Raw genomic sequence first — 22,154 nt, 5'->3', positions numbered from 1 at the left:
GAGGAGTACACCACATCAGTCACTGGCTTTATCAATAAGTGCATCGAGGACGTCGTCCCCACAGTGACTGCAAGTACATACCCCAACCAGAAGCCATGGATTACAGGCAACATTCGCACTGAGCTAAAGGGTAGAGCTGCCGCTTTCAAGGTGCGGGACTCTAACCTGGAAGCTTACAAGAAATCCTGCTATGCCCTGCGACAAACCATCAAAACAGGCAAAGCATCAATACAGGGCTAAGATTGAATCATACTACACCGGCTCCGACGCTCGTCTTATGTGGCAGGGCTTGCAAACTATTATAGACTACAAAGGGAAGCACAGCTGCGAGCTGCCCAGTGACACGAGCCTACCAGACGGGCTAAATCACTTCTATGCTCGCGTCGAGGCAAGCAACACTGAGGCATGCATGAGGGCATCAGCTGTTCCGGACGACTATGTGATCACGCTCTTCGCAGCTGACGTAAGACCTTTAAACAGGTCAACATACACAAAGCTGCGGGGCCAGACGGATTACCAGGACGTGTGCTCCGGGCATGTGCTGACCAACTGGCAGGTGTCTTCACTGACATTTTCAACATGTCCCTGATTGAGTCTGTAATACCATCATGTTTCAAGCAGACCACCATAGTCACTGTGCCCAAAACACAAAGGCAACCTGCCTAAATGACTACAGACCCGTAGCACTCACGTCCGTAGCCATAAAGTGCTTTGAAAAGGTTGGTAATGGCTCACATCAACACCATTATCCCAGAAACCCTAGACCCACTCCAATTTGCATACCGCCCAAACAGATCCACAGATGATGCAATCTCTATTGCACTCCACACTGCCCTTTCCCACCTGGACAAAAGGAACACTTATGTGAGAATGCTATTCATTGACTACAGCTCAGCGTTCAACACCATAGTACCCTCAAAGCTCATGCATGGCCAGGCACGACTCCAACACCATCATTAAGTTTGCAGATGACACAACAGTGGTAGGCCTGATCACAGACAACAATGAGACAGCCTATAGGGAGGTCGTCAGAGACCTGGCCGTGTGGTGTCAGAATAACAACCTATCCCTCAACGTAGCCTTGACTAAGGAGATGATTGTGGACTACAGAAAAAGGAGGACCGAGCACACCCCCATTCTCATCGACGGGGCTGTAGTAGAGCAGGTTGAGAGCTTCAAGTTCCTCGGTGTCCACATCAACAACAAACTAGATTGGTCCAAACACACCAAGACAGTCGTGAAGAGGGCACGACAAAGCCTATTCCCCCTCAGGAAACTAAAAAGATTTGGCATGGGTCCTGAGACCCTCAAAAGGTTCTACAGCTGCAACATCGAGAACATCCTGACTGGTTGTATCACTGCCTGGTACGGCAATTGCTTGACCTCTGACCGCAAGGCACTACAGAGGGTAGTGCGTACGGCCCAGTACATCACTGGGGCTAGGCTGCCTGCCATCCAGGACCTCTACACCAGGCGGTGTCAGAGGAAGGCCCTAAAAATTGTCAAAGACCCCAGCCACCCCAGTCATAGACTGTTCTCTCTACTACAGCATGGCAAGCGGTACCAGAGTGCCAAGTCTAGGACAAAAAGGCTTCTCAACAGTTTTTACCCCCAAGCCATAAGACTCCTGAACAGGTAATCAAATGGCTACCCGGACTATTTGCATTGTGTGCCCCCCCCAAACCCTCTTTTTACACTGCTGCTACTCTCTGTTTATCATATATGCATAGTCACTTTAACCATACATTCATGTACATTCTACCTCAATTGGGCCGACCAACCAGTGCTCCCGCACATTGGCTAACCGGGCTATCTGCATTGTGTCCCACCACCCACCACCCCCTCTTTTACGCTACTGCTACTCTCTGTTCATCATATATGCTTAGTCACTTTAACCATATCTACATGTGCATACTACCTCAATCAGCCTGACTAACCGGTGTCTGTATGTAGCCTCGCTACTGTATATAGCCTGTCTTTTTATTGTTGTTTTATTTCTTTACTTACCTATTGTTCACCTAACACCTTTTTTGCACTATTGGTTAGAGCCTGTAAGTAAGCATTTCACTGTAAGGTCTACACCTGTTGTATTCAGTGCACATGACAAATAAACTTTGATTTGGTGCGTGCCTGCCCGGAACTTCCTGTTCCCCCACGACCACAGTGCAGCCACAGATAGAACAATGAGACAGATATTTCACCGGATGTATAAATGTGAAGCATCCGCTTAGCGTTTCCACTCACTACCAAATATGGTAGTGAGAGGAAGCCCGCTGGCCGGAAGTGGGAGAAGATGGAACGAGATGGATTTTGGCCGACATTCTGCAAATGTTCTAGTCGATGAAACATCTGATCTTAATACAGTTTTCTGTTCCCAAAACTAAAATCTGTTATGAACAGAGTGGACTGTTTTGTAGACTTTACCCTTTGCAAAAGTTATAAAAAATGGCTTTGTTTAGAAGGAATGTAAAGGTGAATTGAGTTATAGCACACGAGCGCTTCAGAGGAGGAATTGACTAACAGAAATATGCAGATGTGTGCTAGAACGTGCAAATAGGATCTCGGGAACTGGTGCTTGGCTTTGCCCGCGATGACTCATCTGTTCCCCATTGGAAACGACTGGTTGTGGTCTAACTTGTTTAGTTATAAAAAAATCTTTGGTGTAATCATCCTTGCATTCAGGGATTCCTGGGATGGCGCTACCCCATTATATGAGAAGGGCGGTGCTTAATTTGAGCCGGATCCTCCGGATTCACATTTGAGCCGGATCCACATGTACTCCATGTGTGTAACTTCTGTAAGGGGCTCAACACCACTGCTCCTGAGTGGCACAGCGGTCTAAGGCACTGCACCTTAGTACAAGAGGCATCACAACAGTCTCTGGTTCGAATCCAGTCTGTATCACATCCGGCCGTGATTGGGAATACCATACGGCGGCGCACAATTGGCCCAGCATCGTCCGGGTTTGGTACGGATAGGCCGTCATTGTAAATAAGAATTTGTTCTTTACCGACTTGCCTCGTTAAATAAAATATAACAAGTATAATATGCCATTAGGCAAAAGTCATGATAATGCATGCAATGCTTTATTATAAAGGTATTTTATTTAATGTGTTCTGGTACCTCAGAGACCCCCAGGTCAACCCTCTCAGGTACACTTTTGGTTCCAACACCTCCCAATTTACACAGTAAGCACTGGAGAAGTGGGTAGCTGCTGCTGCCTCCTCCAGGACACATCTTCTTTACATAGAGTTCATCAGGCTGTTGATTGTGGCATCTGGAATGTTATCCCACTCTTCAAAGGCCGTGTGAAATTCCTGGATATAGGAGGGAACTGGAACAAGCTGTCGTACACTTCGATCCGGACCATCCCGAACATGCTCAAAGGGTGACATGTCTGCGCATTGTCATGGAACATGAGGTGATGGTGGCGGATGAATGGCAGGACAATGGGCCTCAGGATCGTGTCATGGTTCGTTGTCTGTAGCTTATGCCTGCCCATACCATAACCCCACCATGGCGCACTCTGTTCACAACGTTGACATCAGGGATCCCCATTAGCTGCTGCCAAGGTATCGACTCAGCTACTCTTGTCCCCAGCACAAGGTGCACTTGTGTAATGATGATCATGCTATTTAATCAGATTCTTGATATGCCTCACCTGTCAGAAGGATGGATAATCTTAGCAAAGGAGAAATGCTCACTAACAGGGATGTAAACAAATTTATGCACAACATTTGTGAAAATAAGTTTGTCTGTCGGGAACATTTCGGGGATCTTTTATTTCACCTCATGAAAAATGGGACCAACACTTAACATTATTGCGTTTGTTTGTTCAGTGTAAACAGTATATATTTTTTAAATCATACAAACTATCAATAACAACATTTAAATTAAATCAGCCTGCTTTTCAGTTCTAATCAGGTCCCTACACAGGCTGAGAAGGATCCTGTAAGAGCGGAACATTTTCTGGCGACAGTAGTCGCAGTCTTGGAGGCCCAAAAACTTCTCAACTACAGATATAATGATGTCCAGCTTCTTGAACTTCATGTGCAGTACAATTAGTAACTGTGGCTATGAATACTAAAATATCCACCTTCTTCACAATAAGTGTATGCAGCTCACTTGATTGACGTACAACATTTGCAACTGATTGCGGTGCATCCACCACCATATCTTCAGAACTGTGGCCTCTTGCCCCTATAACTCTCTTCACCACCTCCACATAGGGTGAATGTACAGCAAATCTCCTAACAGGGCACTCTGGGAATTCAGGAATATGACCCCCTCCACAGTTGCAACATTTTACAATCACATAATCTTAAATAAAAAAATGTCCGTCTGCAAACACTTGACATGTGGCCAAACCTTTTGCATTTATTCCATTGCATCGGGTTTTACACCAACTCTCTTATGGGGTATCTTATATATCCCAGCTTTACATAGGGTGGTAGATACTCTTCATCAAACATCAATAATAGATATAAACTTTGTTCCTTTTTCACATTCTCCATACGGGTCAAGCGATGTGCATTTGAGTCCTTCTTCTTTGGGATTTGATTGGAGGATCGCATCCAACTTTTAGCTGCATACACCGCCACCTACTGTACTGGTGTGAGGGATTTCACAGCCTGCATACAATCAATTCATAGATACAGTAATTAATACAGAAATGCCTTGCCAACTATTAGCCCTCTAAAATAATGTGAAAAATGTTCTTGATTCGTGCAGGAGATTGTGACCTCCTCCTCAGACCAATTGTCATTACGCCCGAAACATTGTTCTGGGGACCAAAAGAGATATCTCAGTTTCAAAGTCTCAGCTTGGAAAGAAGAAGGCTTGTGAGGTACTGGTCGGTCACATGCAGGAACCAAACGTTAATGATGAATGAATTATGAATAATGAATAAGCTAAATCATTCAAATATAACTTGTATGTCTAAGCAGTATATAGGAGAACTAACGGTACTGTCCCGGCAGAGCTCCCGATCGAGGTGTACTCTGGTGCTTTATGTTTGTTGGAACCTCTCCAGCTTGCTGATAATAAAGAATGATTCATTTAAGTTTGACTGAGTCCCCTTGTGATGATTTTCCACAATAAAAACCCACCAGCCCATTCCACTATTTAACCCCATCTAGTCCTACACCAGACCACACCACTCAACACCCTCTGTAGCTGCTCTGCAGTAAATCCTCAATATCCCAAGTAATACTCTGCCGCGGCCACCACAACCTCTATTTTCTGTGACTTTCTATCCATTTCTGCAGTACAATTCACAACCATGGCTATACATTCTAAAAAGCCCACCTTGCTGAAGCACATATTATTCCCGTCACTCTCTCTTGGTCTCTGCCTACTCACAATAAAACTCTCAGGATCCCTCATCCTATACCCATCTTCCTCTACCACTCTCTTCACTGCATCAGCATACAACACTTTCTGTACTACTGTAACCCTGGCAAGCTATCTGCCTTTCTCTCACCTGACACTTCAGCTCTCCAGCCCCATTGGTTACCCCACAACTAACACACAGACCTTTCTCCACAAAACCACACATTCCTTCATCTCATGCTCTCCTGCACACTTTTCACATCTAGGCATCTCATGCCTACACACTGCTGCAACAGGCCCATAAACCTGACACCTAAAACACTGTAGTATTTACAGAACAAAAGCGCCCACGGGATAACTGACACTTCCTACCTTGACCATTCTTGCAGAGACTCTGCATCAAAACTCCACATGAGAATGTATTCTCCATTTCCCAACGCTCTACACCGGATCTACGTCTCACCTAACGGTGAGCATCACAGACACCTGGAATCTTCCATTTCAACTGCTCCTCCTTAACACTTAAACCTAATCCCATTATCACTCCTTTCAATGCCGCCCTGTTCCGGAGAGCAATTCGAGTCACAATTATTGTCCCCAATCGCGAAATCCGGAGTGCCCACTGCCTCTGGATATACAATGGGGGGGGAAAGTATTTGATCCGCTGCTGATTTTGTACGTTTGCCCACTTACAAAGAAATGATCAGTCTATAATTTTAATAGTAGGTTTATTTGAACAGTGAGAGACAGAATAACAAAAAAATCCAGAAAAACGCATGTCAAAAATGTTATAAAATTATTTGCATTTTAATGAGGGAAATAGGTATTTGACCCCTCTGCAAAACATGACTTAGTACTTGGTGGCAAAACCCTTGTTGGCAATCACAGAGGTCAGACGTTTCTTGTAGTTGGCCACCAGGTTTGCACACATCTCAGGAGGGATTTTGTCCCACTCCTCTTTGCAGATCTTCTCCAAGGTTTCGAGGCTGACATTTGGCAACTCGAACCTTCAGCTCCCTCCCCAGATTTTCTATGGGATTAAGGTCTGGAGACTGGCTAGGCCACTCCAGGACCTTAATGTGTTTCTTCTTGAGCCACTCCTTTGTTGCCTTGGCCGTGTGTTCTGGGTCATTGTCATACTGGAATACCCATCCACGACCCATTTTCAATGCCCTGGCTGAGGGAAGGAGGTTCTCACCCATGACTTGATGGTACATGGCCCCGTCCATCATCCCTTTGATGCGATGAAGTTGTCCTGTCCCCTTAGCAGAAAAACACCCCCAAAGCATAATGTTTCCACCTCCATGTTTGACGGTGGAGATGGTGTTCTTGGGGTGATAGGCAGCATTCCTCCTCCTCCTCCAAACACGGCGAGTTGAGTTGATGTCAAAGAGCTCCATTTTGGTCTCATCTGACCACAACACTTTCACCAGTTGTCCTCTGAGTCATTCAGATGTTCATTGGCAAACTTCAGACGGGCATGTATATGTATTTTTGAGCAGGGGGACCTTGCGGGCGCTGCAGGATTTCAGTCCATCACGGCGTAGTGTGTTACCAATTGTTTTCTTGGTGACTATGGTCCCAGCTGCCTTGAGATCATTGACAAGATCCTCCCGTGTAGTTCTGGGCTGATTCCTCACCGTTCTCATGATCATTGCAACTCCACGAGGTGAGATCTTGCATGGAGCCCCAGGCCGAGGGAGATTGACAGTTATTTTGTGTTTCTTCCATTTGCAAATAATCGCACCAAATGTTGTCACCTTCTCACCAAGCTGCTTGACGATGGTCTTGTAGCCCATTCCAGCCTTGTGTAGGTCTACAATCTTGTCCCTGACATCCTTGGAGAGCTCTTTGGTCTTGGCCAGGGTGGAGAGTTTGGAATCTGATTGATTGATTGCTTCTGTGGACAGGTGTCTTTTTTACAGGTAACAAGCTGTGGTTAGGAGCACTCCCTTTAAGAGAGTGTGCTGCTAATCTCAGCTCGTTACCTGTATAAAAGACACCTGGGAGCCAGAAATCTTTCTGATTGAGAGGGGGTCAAACACTTATTTCCCTCATTAAAATGCAAATCAATTTATAACATTTTTGACATGCGTTTTTCTGGATATTTTTGTTGTTATTCTGTCTCTCACTGTTCAAATAAACCTACCATTAAAATTATAGACTGATCCTTTCTTTGTCAGTGGGCAAACGTACAAAATCAGCAGGGGATCAAATACTTTTTTCCCCCACTGTAAGAGAAACAATAAATCATTGAGTCCACTCCGAGTTACCTTCACCAATCTTGTTTCTCATGTTCTGAGAGTCCTTTAGGAGCCTTTTGGCAAACTCCAAGCTGGCTGTTATATGCCCTTTACTGAGGAGAGGCTTCCATCTGGCCACTCTACCATATAGGCCTGATTGGTAGAGTGCTGCAGAAATTGTTGTCCTTCTGGAAGGTTCTTGCAGCGCCACAGAGGAACTCTGGAGCTCTGTCAGCGTGACCATTGGGTTCTTGGTCACCTCCCTGACCAAGGCTCTTGGAGGATTTTCGATCATATCCTTGGACTAAAACGACTGACACTCAAATGCAAGCCTAACACCATGTGCAAAGAGCCTTTCGGTAATGTAGCACATTCAATAGTATCTCTGTCTCTATTCACTGTCAACTGCGTTTATTTTCAGCAAACTTAACATGTGTACATATTTGTCTGAACATGAGATTCAATGACGTGCTCAATGGGATTGAGATCCGGGCTCTTTGCTGGCGATGGCAGAACACTGATATTCCCGTCTTGCAGGAAATCACACACAGAACGAGCAGTATGGCTGGTGGCATTGTCATGCTGAAAGGTCATGTCAGGATGAGCCTGCAGGAAGGGTACCACATGAGGGAGGAGGATGTCTTCCCTGTAACGCACAGCATTGAGATTGGCTGCAATGACAACAAGCTCAGTCCGATGATGCTGTGACACACCGCCCCAGACCATGACGGACCCTCCACCTCCAAATCGATCCCGCTCCAGAGTACAAGCCTCGGTGTAACGCTTATTCCTTCGACGATAAACACAAATCCGACCATCACCCCTGGAGAGACACAACTGCGACTCGTCAGTGAAGAGCCCTTTTTGCCAGTCCTGTCCAGCGGCGGCGGGTTTGTGCCCATAGGCGAAGTTGTTGCCGGTGATGTCTGGTGAGGACCTGCCTAACAACAGGCCTACAAGCCCTCAGTCCAGCCTCTCTCAGACTATTGCGGACAGTCTGAGCACTGATGGAGGGATTGTGCGTTCCTGGTGTAACTCGGGCAGTTGTTGTTGCCATCCTCTACCTGTCCAGCAGGTGTGATGTTCGGATGTACTGATCCTGTGCAGGTGTTGTTACACGTGGTCTGCCACTGCGAAGACGATCAGCTGTCCGTCCTGTCTCCATGTAGTGCTGTCTTAGGCGTCTCACAGTACATACATTGAAATGTATTGCCCTGGCCACATCTGCAGTCCTCATGCCTCCTTGTAGTATTCCTAAGGCACGTTCACGCAGATGAGCAGGGACCCTGGGCATCGTTATTTTGGTGTTTTTCCAGAGTCAGTAGAAAGGCCACTTTAGTGTCATAAGTTTTCATAACTGTGACCTTAATTGCCTACCCTCTGTAAGCCGTTAGTGTCTTAACGACCGTTTCACAGGTGCATGTTCATGAATTGTTTATAGGTCAATGAACAAGCATGGGAAACAGTGTTTAAACTCTTTACAATTTAGAACTGTGAAGTTATTTGGATTTTTACAAATTATCTTTGAAAGACAGAGTCCTGAAAAAGAGATGTTTCTTTTTTGTTGTTGAGATGTCATGCTGCCCGTGCACCGAAGACATGGATGTCCATTATGGCAGCCCCCCGCACCTCTCTGATTCAGAGGGGTTGGGTTAAATGTGGAAGACACATTTTAGTTGAATGCATTCAGTTGTACAACTGACTAGGTATCCCCCTCTCCCATTTGGAAAGTATTTAGACCCCTTGACTTTTTCCACATTTTGTTGCGTCACAGCATTATTCTAAAATGTAGTAAATAAAACATTTCTCAATCTACACACAATACCCAATAATGACAAAGCAAACCAGTTTTTAGAAATGTTTTCACAAAAAAAAAACAGAAATACCTTATTTACGTAAGTATTCAGACCCTTTGCTATGAGACTCAACATTGAGCTCAGGTACATCCTGTTTCCATTGATCATCCTTGAGATGTTTCTACAACTTGATTGTTATCAACCTGTGGTAAATTCAATTGATTGGACATGATTGATTCGTAAAGGTCCCACATTTGACACTGCATGTCAAAGCAAAAACCAAGCCATGAGGTCGACGGAATTGTCTGTAGATCTCCATGAAAGGATTATGTCGATGCACAGATCTGGGGGAGGGCACCAAAACATTTCTGCAGTGTTTATTTTTTATTGAACCTTAATTAAACTAGGCAAGTCGGTTAACCTCTATGGGCTAGGTGGGACGCTTACCTACTCAACAGCCAGTGTAATCCCGTGGCGCGATATTCAAATACCTTAGAAATGCTATTACTTCAATTTCTCAAACATATGACTATTTTACACCATTTTAAAGACAAGACTTTCGTTAATCTAACCACACTGTCCGATTTCAAAAAGGCTTTACAACGAAAGCAAAACATTAGATTATGTCAGCAGAGTACTGTCATGACGTTGGCCTCTTTGAGTACAGGGAGGACAGTTGACCCCCTCCCCCTTGCACCATCCCCCAACCCACCTCCCCCCACCCAGGCCCTGTGTGAAGGGGTTGTAAAACCCTAAGAGGAGAATCTCTTGCCACATGGCCCATAGAGAGACACAGGAAATTCTTCCAACTCACAGAATTGGGGAGCCAAGCGACATTTGTGTTCTGGAGAAGGTATGGAAGACTGGTGAAGAATCCAGCTACGAACTGGTCCGCTTGGTACAATTTTGTGATACTCAGAAGAGACAATATAGCCATATTACCATAAAACGGTTTATATAATAGCCTCAGCTATGAGACTTGCATCCACATGGTTGTATAAAATGTATTAATAAGGATAAAGCTATTTGTAATACATTGAGATGCTATGTACTGATGTTAATGTGATAAGCTTGGTACAGAAATACAATTCTAACTCAGTCACCGGCACGCCCCCAGGGACACAGACAGGACCAGGCGTCATGTGACAAGCCTGTTCTATGTTCACTATAAAACCATACCCTGATTTACTTTCTAACAGACCAGGCCTCCACTCCATTGCGAGTTGGCCAATAGGTTTGACCATCCAAGTACTCTACTGAAAGTGAACTATACCACGTGGTTAACTTTTAGACTATTGATATCGACAGAATAAGAAGCAGTCTTTGATATTAATTAATAGTCTGCAGCTAGAAATTATATAATTTAACACGAAGACCGACGAAACATACATTCTATAACGACATTAATGAATGTCGCTTTGAAAGATCCATTCTAACCGAGAGAGAGAGGGAGAGAGAGCGAGAGAACGCGGACAAAACTCTCCAACAGAACGACGCTCCAACAAGGATCCCGACGACACACTGAGCGTAAATATATATTGATTGCAATTGTTCCCAAATGAGTGAGCGTTCATGTGCAAAGGTTTAGCATGTCAATTGTTAATATTAATGAACTCAACTGAACATTTTATGACCCATTGTTTAACAAGACACCAGCCAGGCCTGTTAGCCCACTAGGGCACATTACTCTACCAATTCTTTGTGACGATAATTACTGTTTGTATACTTTCTGTGAATTACTTAGTTTAGTAAATAAATGATTTTAAGACAATTGATGTATGGATGACTCTTAGTAAAGACTGGGTTCGTGCAGATACAACAATTTACGACATTTGGAATGAGACTGGACGCGAGGTAAAATACACCATTTAAACCAGAAGATAATCGGCCTATACTATAATAGAATATAATATATAATGTTATAATATAGGAAAGTTATATTAGGAAATTATAACTTTGTAATCTGAATATTTTCCTTGGTGCCCCGATCTCCTAGTTAATTACAATTAAACGATGAATCAGTTTGATCGCGTGATAATAATTACAGGGAGTTAATTGATAAACATGTCTTCAGTTTAATGGTACCCCAAAGACACGACAGTACCCAGCCAGAAATAATCAGACACCCATTTTTCAAGCTAGCATATAATGTCACATAAACCCAAACCACAGCTAAATGCAGCACTAACCTTTGATGATCTTCATCAGATGACACCCCTAGGACATTATGTTATACAATACATGCATGTTTTGTTCAATCAAGTTCATATTTATATCAAAAAACTGCTTTTTAAATTAGCATGTGACTAGCATGTGACTAGCATTCCCACCGAACACTTCCGGTGAATTTACTAAATTTCTCACGATAAACGTTCACAAAAAACATAACAATTATTTTAAGAATTATAGATACAGAACTCCTCTATGCACTCGCTATGTCCGATTTTAAAATAGCTTTTCGGTGAAAGCACATTTTGCAATATTCTAAGTAGATAGCCCGCCATCACAGGCTAGCTATTTTGACACCAACCAAGTTTGGCACTCACCAAACTACTATTAGAAAAGTTTGATTACCTTTGGTGTTCTTCATCAGAATGCACTCCCAGGACTTCTACTTCAATAACAAATGTTGGTTTGGTCCCAAATAATCCATAGTTCTATCCAAATAGCGGCGTTTTGTTCGTGCGTTCAAGACACTATCTGAAGGGTAAATAAGGGTCACGCGCCCGACGCGTTTCGTGACAAAAAAATTCTAAATATTCCACTACCGTACTTCGAAGCATGTCAACCGCTGTTTAAAATCAATTTTTATGCCATTTTACTCGTAAAAAAGCGATAATATTCCGACTGGGAAAGCGTGTTTACGTTTAAAGAGAGAGAAAATAAAAACATCTCGTGCCCTCGTCCCAGTCTGATGGTCCTCTGACCGGCCACTATCCAAACGCGCTAATGTTTTTCAGCCAGGGGCTGCCTCGATATCATTCAGCTTTTTCCCGGGTTCTGAGAGCCTATGGGAGCCGTAGGAAGTGTCACGTTACAGCAAAGATCCTCAGTTTTCAATAAACAGAGCCAAGAAGAACAAGAACTTGTCAGACAGGCCACTTCCTGTAAGGAATCTTCTCAGGTTTTTGCCTGCCATATGAGTTCTGTTATACTCACAGACACCATTCAAACAGTTTTAGAAACTTTAGGGTGTTTTCTATCCAAAGCCAATAATTATATGCATATTCTAGTTACTGGGCAGGAGTAGTAACCAGATTAAATCGGGTACGTTTTTTATCCGGCCGTGCAAATACTGCCCCCTATCCCCAACAGGTTAACACACAGGTCTGGGGTATTGGGGTCAAATTTGTGGAGCTTAACAAGGGTGATATATGTTCTCATTATCCAATTGTATTGCAACTATCTCAGGCGGGTGTTTATTGTCTGTCTCTTGAGCTTTAGAGGATACATTTTCACATTTACATTTTAGTCATTTAGCAGACGCTCTTATCCAGAGCGACTTACAGTAGTGAATGCATACATTTCATTTCATTTATTTATTTTATTTTTTGTGCTGGCCCCCCGTGGGAAACGAACCCACAACCCTGGCGTTGCAAACACCATGCGCTACCAACTGAGCTACAGGGAAGGCCTATCGGCCGATCGGATACCATACCTCAATACACTACATATCCGAAAGTGGACCTAGAAGTTCGTCCTTAAATATCTATTGGGAGCCCATCTGGACCTGCCTCTTTACCTCCCTTCAAATTGAAAATAGCATCAGATATTTCAACACCATCCAATTCCTTTTCCAGATCCAATTTAGTGTCTTCTGAACTAGAGGGAACATCAAGACCTAATTAGTTCTCAGGAGATTCAGAGTTGTAAAGTGTGTTGTAGTAGGAAGCAAATGTTTGGTTTATTTCTACAGGATCCATTAACAATTGTCCATGTTAATTATCAATTGCATTAATGGCTCTGGCTGAATTGAACTTCTTAATGCACCAGGCCAGCAATTTAACAGGTTTTTCACCTTGATCATAGGACTGTTTCAGCCTAGTTAAGCTGTTTGCAGCCTTTGGAGGTGGAAAGTTCTTCAAACTAAGCTTTAATGCAGCTGGTGGCCACACCAGATACTGACTGTTACTTTTGATTTTGACGAAAGGTCGACCGATTATGATTTTTCAACGCTGATACCGATTGGAGGGCCAAAAAAGCCGATACCCATTAATCGGACGATTTATTTTTTTATTTTATTTGTAATAATGACAATTACAACAATACTGAATGAACACTTATTTGAACTTAATATAATACATCAATAAAATCAATTTAGCCTCAAATAAATAATGAAACATGTTCAATTTGGTTTAAATAATGCAAAAACAAAGTGTTGGAGAAGAAAGTAAAAGTGCAATATGTGCCATGTAAAAAAGCTAACGTTTAAGTTCCTTGCTCAGAACACGAGAACATATGAAAGCTGGTGGTTCCTTTTAACATGAGTCTTCAATATTCCCAGATAAGATGTTTTAGGTTGTAGATATTATAGGAATTATAGGACTATTTCTCTCTATACGATTTGTATTTCATATACCTTTGACTATTGGATGTTCTTATAGGCACTTTAGTATTGCCAGTGTAACAGTATAGCTTCCGTCCCTCTCCTCGCTCCTACCTGGGCTCGAACCAGGAACACATCGACAACAGCCACCCTCGAAGCAGCGTTACCCATGTAGAGCAAGGGGAAACAACTACTCCAAGTCTCAGAGCGAGTGACGTTTGAAACGCTATTAGCGCGCACCCGGCTAACTAGCTAGCCATTTCACATGGGTTACACCAGCCTAATCTCGGGAGTTGACAGGCTTGAAGTCATAAACAGCACAATGCGAGCTGCTGGCAAAACGCACGAAAGTGCTATTTTGAATGAATGCTTACGAGCCTGCTGCTACCTACCACCGCTCAGTCAGACTGCTCTTTCAAATCATAGACATAATTATAACATAATAACACACAGAAATACGAGCCTTAGGTCATTAATATGGTAGAATCCGGAAACTATCATCTCAAAAACAAAACGTTATTCCTGTTACAATGCACAATCTTCAATGTTATGTCATAATTACGTAAAATTCTGGCAAATTAGTTCTCAACGAGCCAGGCGACCCAAACTGTTGCATATACACTGACTCTGCGTGCAATGAACACAAAATGACACAATTTCACCTGGTTAATATTGCCTGCTAACCTGGATTTCTTTTAGCTAAATATGCAGGTTTAAAAATATATACTTGTGTATTGATTTTAAGAAAGGCATTGATGTTTATGGTTGAAGCAACGTGTACCTAAGCGATTAGATGCAACGCAGGACAGGCTAGATAAACTAGTAATATCATCAACCATGTGTAGTTAACTAGTGATTATGATTGATTGATTGTTTTTTATAAGATAAGTTTAATGCTAGCTAGCAACTTACCTTAGATTCTTACTGCGTTCTCGTAACCCCGTGGAGTGCAATGTAAAGCAGGTGGTTAGAGCGTTGGACTAGTTAACCGTAAGGTTGCAAGATTGAATCGCTGAGCTGACAAGGTAAAAATCTGTCGTTCTGCCCCTGAACAAGGCAGTTACCCCACCGTTCCTAGGCCGTCATTGAAAATAAGAATGTGTTCTTAACTGACTTCCCTAGTTAAATAAAGATCTAAAAAAATAAAAAATATTAAAATCGGCGTCCAAAAATACCGATTTCCGATTGTTATGAAAACTTGAAATCGGCCCTAATTAATCGGTCGACCTCTAATTTTGACCCCCCCCCCCCCTTTGTTCAGGGACACATTACTCAATTTCTGTTAGTCACATGTCTGTGGAACTTGTTCAGCTTATATCTCAACTGTTGAATCTTGTTATGTTCATACAAATATTTACACATGTTAAGTTTGCTGAAAATAAACGCAGTTGACACTAAGAGGACGTTTCTTTTCTTGATGAGTTTATTTTTACCTTGTCAGCTCAGGGATTCGATCCAGCAACCTTTCGATTACTGGCCCAACGCTTTAACCATTAGGCTACCTGTACGTATTCATAAGAGTAGGCTGTGCAATACAAAAGGGGAATAAAAAACTATTAAAGTATCTCATAAGTCATGAAAATTATGAGGTATATCATCAACTCAACATCACAAGGGTTAGTAACCACACACTCATTCTACTGCAACTTGTCATGCACAGTGGGAAGTTGGAACAAACAACAAACTAAGTTAGATAGAACCTGCTCTTACCATGACTAACAGATTTCCCAATCTTCTCCTCCTCTTCTTCATCTTTCATGTTGACATTCAGCTCCAGTGTTTGACTGCAGTCTTCCAGCTTCACTGATGCCATCTCTGGATCCTGCAGTGCAAACTGGCCTCCACTGTCATTATCAGGACCCAGTGACTGTAGGTTTGGACTCAGTGTGGAAGGAGAGAGGCAGGCTGGGTTTGTCCTCACTGTTGATGTTACCGGCCTCATACCTGAGTCGGAAAGTGGTATAAGAGAAACGGACACAAAAATTATTGTCTTAAGTTCTGGCACTTTCTTTATTCTCTAAAAGTATATTTAATTTTTTCTTGTTCAATTATCTAATTTAGTGCTTGACTTGGACTGAAATAGTTGGCGATACTCATTTTGGGTGCCGGTACTGTTTACATTTAGGTGTAGGAGCTTCACAATACTTTTGAGACAATACTTAACCTATAGTAGATAAACGCATAAATGACTCAAAAACAATTTAGTACAAGGTTAGTTTGTTTCCGGCAGCACTACGTGCTATTTTCCTTAACCTTGTATTTCACTGTATTACTTCAAAAACCAATTGTATTTCCTGTTCACACCATAGTAACATTTATAAATAAAGACAGAAACAACGTGTCTGAGGATTAGTACACATGTAGAAAACCGATAATCATTACATTTAGCTTCAAAACAGTAGAGCAACCGTAAAAATTGTCTCGCTCTGCTGCACCCACACTGCCTGCACTGAAGTCTGTTGATGCAGATCGAGTGGCGCCGCCATTTTACCAGCTTGTGAATTTTTCCTTTCATGGAGCTCTATGAACAATTCCTTCGACTTCATGGCTTGGTTTTTGCTCTGACATACACTGTCAAACATGGGACCTTATATAGACAGGTGTGTGCCTTTCCAAATCATGTCCAATCAACTGAATTTACCACAAGTTGACAACAATCAAGTTATAGAAATATCTCAAGGATGATCAATGGAAACAGGATGCACCTGAGCTCAATGTCGAGTCTCCTAGCAAAGAGTCTGAATACTTATGTAAATAAGGTATTTCTGTTTTTAATATTATATAAATGTGAAAACATTTCTAAAAACCTGTTTTTGCTTTGTCATTATGGGGTATTGTGTGTAGATTGATGAGGAACATTTATTTAATCCATTTTAGAATAAGGCTGTAACGTAACAAAATGTGGAAAAAGTCAAGGGGTCAAAATATTTTGCGAATGCACTGTATGTATCCATATCAGTAGGCTGTTACCGTATGTATCCATATCAGTAGGCTGTTACCGTATGTATCCATATCAGTAGGCTGTTACCGTATGTATCCATATCAGTAGGCTGTTACCGTATGTATCCATATCAGTAGGCTGTTACCGTATGTATGCATATCAGTAGGCTGTTACCGTATGTATGCATATCAGTAGGCCGTTACCGTATGTATGCATATCAGTAGGCCGTTACCGTATGTATGCATATCAGTAGGCCGTTACCGTATGTATGCATATCAGTAGGCTGTGCAATACAAAAAGAGAATAAAACTATTCTAAAAGTATCTCATAAGTCAAGAAAATTATGACCTACATCATCCTCCACTCACTGTCACAAGGGTTAGTAACTACACAGACTCACTTCATATCATCCTCTACTCACTATCACAAGGGTTAGTAACTACACAGACTCACTTCATATCATCCTCCACTCACTATCACAAGGGTTAGAAACTACACAGACTCACTTCATATCATCCTCCACTCACTATCACAAGGGTTAGAAACTACACAGACTCACTTCATAGAACTTCAAAATACTGGCAGTTTGTCTACTTCACTTCTTTAGTCTACTCTCTGAACACTCCAGAGAATAAAAAAATGCTGGCAATACTGGTGTCAAACCATGAAATAATATTTACCTTCTCATGGAAACAGTTCATCATGAAACAGTTCTACTGCAACTTTTCATACACAGTGGGAAGTTGTAACAAACAACAAAATTAGATAGATAGAACATGCTCTTACCATGAGAAACAGATTTCCCAATCTTCTCCTCCTCTTCTTCATCTTTAATGTTGACATTCATCTCCAGTGTTTGACTGCAGTCTTCCAGCTTCACTGATGCCATCTCTGGATCCTGCAGTGCAAACTGGGCTCCACTTTCACAATCAGGACCCAGTGACTGTAGGTTTGGACTCAGTGTGGAAGGAGAGAGGCAGGCTGGGTTTGTCCTCATTGTTGATGTTACCGGCCTCATACCTGAGTCGGCAAGTAGTACAAGAGAGACAGAACCAAAAGTTATTTTCTTGAAAGTTCTGGCAAGGTCTTTATTCTCTATTAAATATATTATATTTTATATTGTTCAATTATCTAATTCAGTGCTTGACTTGGACTGAAATAGTTGCCGATAAACATTTTGGGTGCCGGTACTGTTTATATTTAGATGCAGGAGCTCCACAATACTTTTGAGCTAATATTTAACCTATAGTAGACAGGTGTGTGCCTTTCCAAATCATGTCCAATCAATTGAACTTAACCTGTTAGGGCTAGGGGGCAGTATTTGCACGGCCGGATAAAAAAACGTACCCGATTTAATCTGGTTACTACTCCTGCCCAGTAACTAGAATATGCATATAATTGTTTGATTTGGATAGAAAACACTCTAAAGTTTCTAAAACTGTTTGAATGGTGTCTGAGTATAACAGAACTCATATGGCAGTCAAAACCCTGAGACAAATCCTGACAGGAAACTGAAATCTGATGTGTGGATATCACTTCAAACATTTGCCATTGAAACACACAGGGGCTTGCGATTCATTTAGCACTCCCTAAAGCTTCCACTAGATGTCCCCAGTCTTTACAAAGTGGTTTGAGCCTCCTACTATCAAAAGTGACTGAAAGAGAGGAAGTTTACCTTGGTCACAGGGGATGGGCCATTACCATTGTGACATCGGCGCCCATGGGTACTCTCCCTTTTCGAAACGTTTTGAAAGACAATGCAACCGTCCCAATGGAATATTATTGAAGCCCTGTTTGAAAAAGCCCCTAAAGATTTATGTTATACAACGTTTGACATGTTTGAACGAACTTAAATATATTTTTTTTGCTCATTCCTGACGACAAGTCAGACGCACACGGTACATTTTCACTAGCCTTCGGAGCGCGCTAACACGATTGGGACATAAATTATTAACTTTTTTGAACAAAACTACATTTGTTATGGACCTGGGATTCCTAGAAGTGCCTTCTGATAAAGATAATCAAAGGTAAGGGATTATTTACAATAGTATTTTTGATGGTTGATCGTTCCAAGATGGCTCCAACATTTCTAGCCTAGACTTTTTTTCTGGGCATACCACGTCGTTTATTGCAAAGTGTGATTTCCCAGTAAAGTTATTTTTAAATCTGGCAAAGAGATGGCATTCAAGACATGTTAATCTATAAGTGTTTGAATGACAATATTACATTTTAACAATGTTTTCGAATAGTAATTTTGTAAATTGTAGCGCTGATCATCGGAAGCATTTGAGGGAAAAGTTTTTTCTGAACGTCATGCGCCGATGTAAAATGCTGTTTTCATATATAAATATGAACTTTATCGAACAAAAAATGCATGTGTTGTGTAACATGATGTCCTAGGAGTGTCATCTGATGAAGGTTGTCAAAGGTTAGTGCTGCATTTAGCTGTGTTTTGGGTATTTGTGATGCATGCTAGTTGCTTTGAAAATGGCTGTGTGATTATTTCTGGCTGGGTACTCTGCTGACATAATCTAATGTTTTGCTTTTGCTGTAAAGCCTTTTTGAAATCGGACAACGTGGTTCGATTCAGGAGAGGTGTATCTATAAAACGGTGTAAAATAGTCATATGTTTGAGAAATTGAAGTTATAGCATTTATGAGGTTTTGCATTTAGCGCGACGCGATTCCACTGGCTGTTGATTAGGGTGGGACGCAAGCGTCCCACTGGCCCAGACATGTTAACACAGGTTGACAACAATCAAGTTGTAGAAATATCTCAACAATGATCAATGGAAACAAGATGCACCTGAGCTCAATGTCGAGTCTCATTGCAAAGGGTCTGAATTCTTATGTAAATAAGGTATTTCTGTTTTTAATTTTTTATAAATGTGAAAACATTTCTAAAAACCTGCGTTTGCTTTGTCATTATGGGGTATTTGTGTGTAGATTGAGGAACATTTTTTATTTAATCCATTTTAGCGTAACGTAACAAAATATGGAAAAAGTCACGTGGTCTGAATACTTTCCAAATGGATGCATTCATACGAGTAGGCTGTGCAATACAAAAGAGGAATAAAACTATTCTAAAAGTATCTCATAAGTCATGAAAATTATGAGCTATATCATCCTCCACTCACTATCACAAGGGTTAGTAACTACACAGACTCATTTCATATCATCCTCCACTCACTATCACAAGGGTTAGTAACTACACAGACTCATTTCATATCATCCTCCACTCACTATCACAAGGGTTAGTAACTACACAGACTCATTTCATATCATCCTCCACTCACTATCAAAAGGGTTAGTAACTACACAGACTCATTTCATATCATCCTCCACTCACCATCACAAGGGTTAGTAACTACACAGACTCATTTCATATCATCCTCCTCTCACTATCACAAGGGTTAGTAACTACACAGACTCATTTCATATCATCCTCCTCTCACTATCACAAGGGTTAGTAACTACACAGACTAATTTCATATCATCCTCCACTCACTATCACAAGAGTTAGTAACTACACAGACTCATTTCATATCATCCTCTACTCACTATCACAAGAGTTAGTAACTACACAGACTCATTTCATATCATCCTCCACTCACTATCACAAGGGTTAGTAACTACACAGACTCATTTCATATCATCCTCCACTCACTATCACAAGGGTTAGTAACTACACAGACTAATTTCATATCATCCTCCACTCACTATCACAAGGGTTAGTAACTACACAGACTCATTTCATATCATCCTCCACTCACTATCAAAAGGGTTAGTAACTACACAGACTCATTTCATATCATCCTCCACTCACCATCACAAGGGTTAGTAACTACACAGACTAATTTCATATCATCCTCCTCTCACTATCACAAGGGTTAGTAACTACACAGACTCATTTCATATCATCCTCCTCTCACTATCACAAGGGTTAGTAACTACACAGACTCATTTCATATCATCCTCTACTCACTATCACAAGAGTTAGTAACTACACAGACTAATTTCATATCATCCTCCACTCACTATCACAAGGGTTAGTAACTACACAGACTCATTTCATATCATCCTCCACTCACTATCACAAGGGTTAGTAACTACACAGACTCATTTCATATCATCCTCCACTCACTATCACAAGAGTTAGTAACTACACAGACTAATTTCATAGAACTTCAAAATACTGTCAGTTTGTCTACTTCACTTCTTTAGTCTAGTCTCTGATCACTCCAGATAGCCCAGTGAATAAAACAAATGCTGGCAATACTGGTGTCAAACCATGCAAGTCTCAGTAGCATGAAATAACATCTACCTTCTCATTAAAACAGTTCATCATGAAATCCTGCCCTGCCTTTCTAAAGTCTTCAAAAGCCAAGTTAACAAACAGATCACCGACCATTTCGAATCCCACCGTACCTTCTCCGCTATGCAATCTGGTTTCCGAGCTGGTCACGGGTGCACCTCAGCCACGCTCAAGGTCCTAAACAACATCATAACCGCCATCGATAAGAGACATTACTGTGCAGCCGTATTCATCGACCTGGCCAAGGCTTTCGACTCTGTTAATCACTGTATTCTTATCGGCAGACTCAACAGCCTTGGTTTCTCAAATGACTGCCTCGTCTGGTTCACCAACTACATATCAGACAGAGTTCAGTGTGTCAAATCGGAGGGCCTGTTGTCCGGACCTCTGGCAGTCTCTATGGGGGTTCCACAGGGTTCAATTCTCGGGCCGACTCATTTCTCTGTATATATATATGATGTCACTCTTGCTGCTGGTGATTCTCTGATCTACCTCTAAGCAGACGACACCATTCTATATACTTCTGGTCCTTCTTTGGACACTGTTAAACCTCCAGACGAGCTTAAATGCCATACAACACTCCTTCCGTGGCCCCCCAACTGCTCTTAAATGCTAGTAAAACTAAATGCATGCTCTTAAACTGATCGCTGCCTATACCCGCCCGCCCGACTAGCATCACTACTCTGGACGGTTCTGTCTTAGAATATGTGGACAACTACAAATACCTAGGTGTCTGGTTAGACTGTAAACTCTCCTTCCAGACTCACATTAACTTCTCTAGGGCCGGCGGGACGAAATCGTCCCACCTACGTAACAGCCAGTGGAATCCTGTGGCGCGTTATTCAAATACCTTAGAAATGCTATTACTTCAATTTCTCAAACATATGACTATTTTACACAATTTTAACCTCTTACATCTAGACGTTCCGCTAGCGGAACACCTGCTCCAATATCCAATGATGGGCGTGGCGCGAAATACAAAT

At 42.0% G+C, this 22,154-nt stretch overlaps 2 protein-coding genes across 10 annotated transcripts in view; one reads left to right on the top strand and one right to left on the bottom strand.

Annotated features, from left to right (window-relative positions):
- LOC106592258 (zinc finger protein OZF-like) overlaps positions 1-22,154 on the top strand; it is a 510,174-nt gene that overhangs the window by 125,758 nt on the left and 362,262 nt on the right. The gene's annotated exons all lie outside the window — the stretch shown is intronic.
- LOC106574981 (zinc finger protein 2) overlaps positions 1-22,154 on the bottom strand; it is a 348,997-nt gene that overhangs the window by 12,369 nt on the left and 314,474 nt on the right. For 5 of the 7 annotated variants that reach the window (XM_045698508.1, XM_045698511.1, XM_045698507.1 and 2 more), the window contains 2 exons: positions 17,644-17,877; positions 15,627-15,860 (listed from right to left, as the gene is read on the bottom strand). In XM_045698508.1, coding sequence (XP_045554464.1) covers positions 15,627-15,860; positions 17,644-17,877 — 468 coding nt within the window. Of the gene's footprint in view, positions 1-3,763; positions 4,632-15,626; positions 15,861-17,643; positions 17,878-22,154 lie in introns of those variants that run through there. The other 2 variants (XM_045698514.1, XM_045698512.1) reach the window with 2 other exon arrangements.

Source organism: Salmo salar, chromosome ssa17 (genome assembly GCF_905237065.1).
Source record: "Salmo salar chromosome ssa17, Ssal_v3.1, whole genome shotgun sequence".
Lineage (NCBI taxonomy): Eukaryota > Metazoa > Chordata > Actinopteri > Salmoniformes > Salmonidae > Salmo > Salmo salar.
Note: the sequence above shows the minus strand (reverse complement) of the source record. Positions and strands in the feature narration are given on the sequence as shown.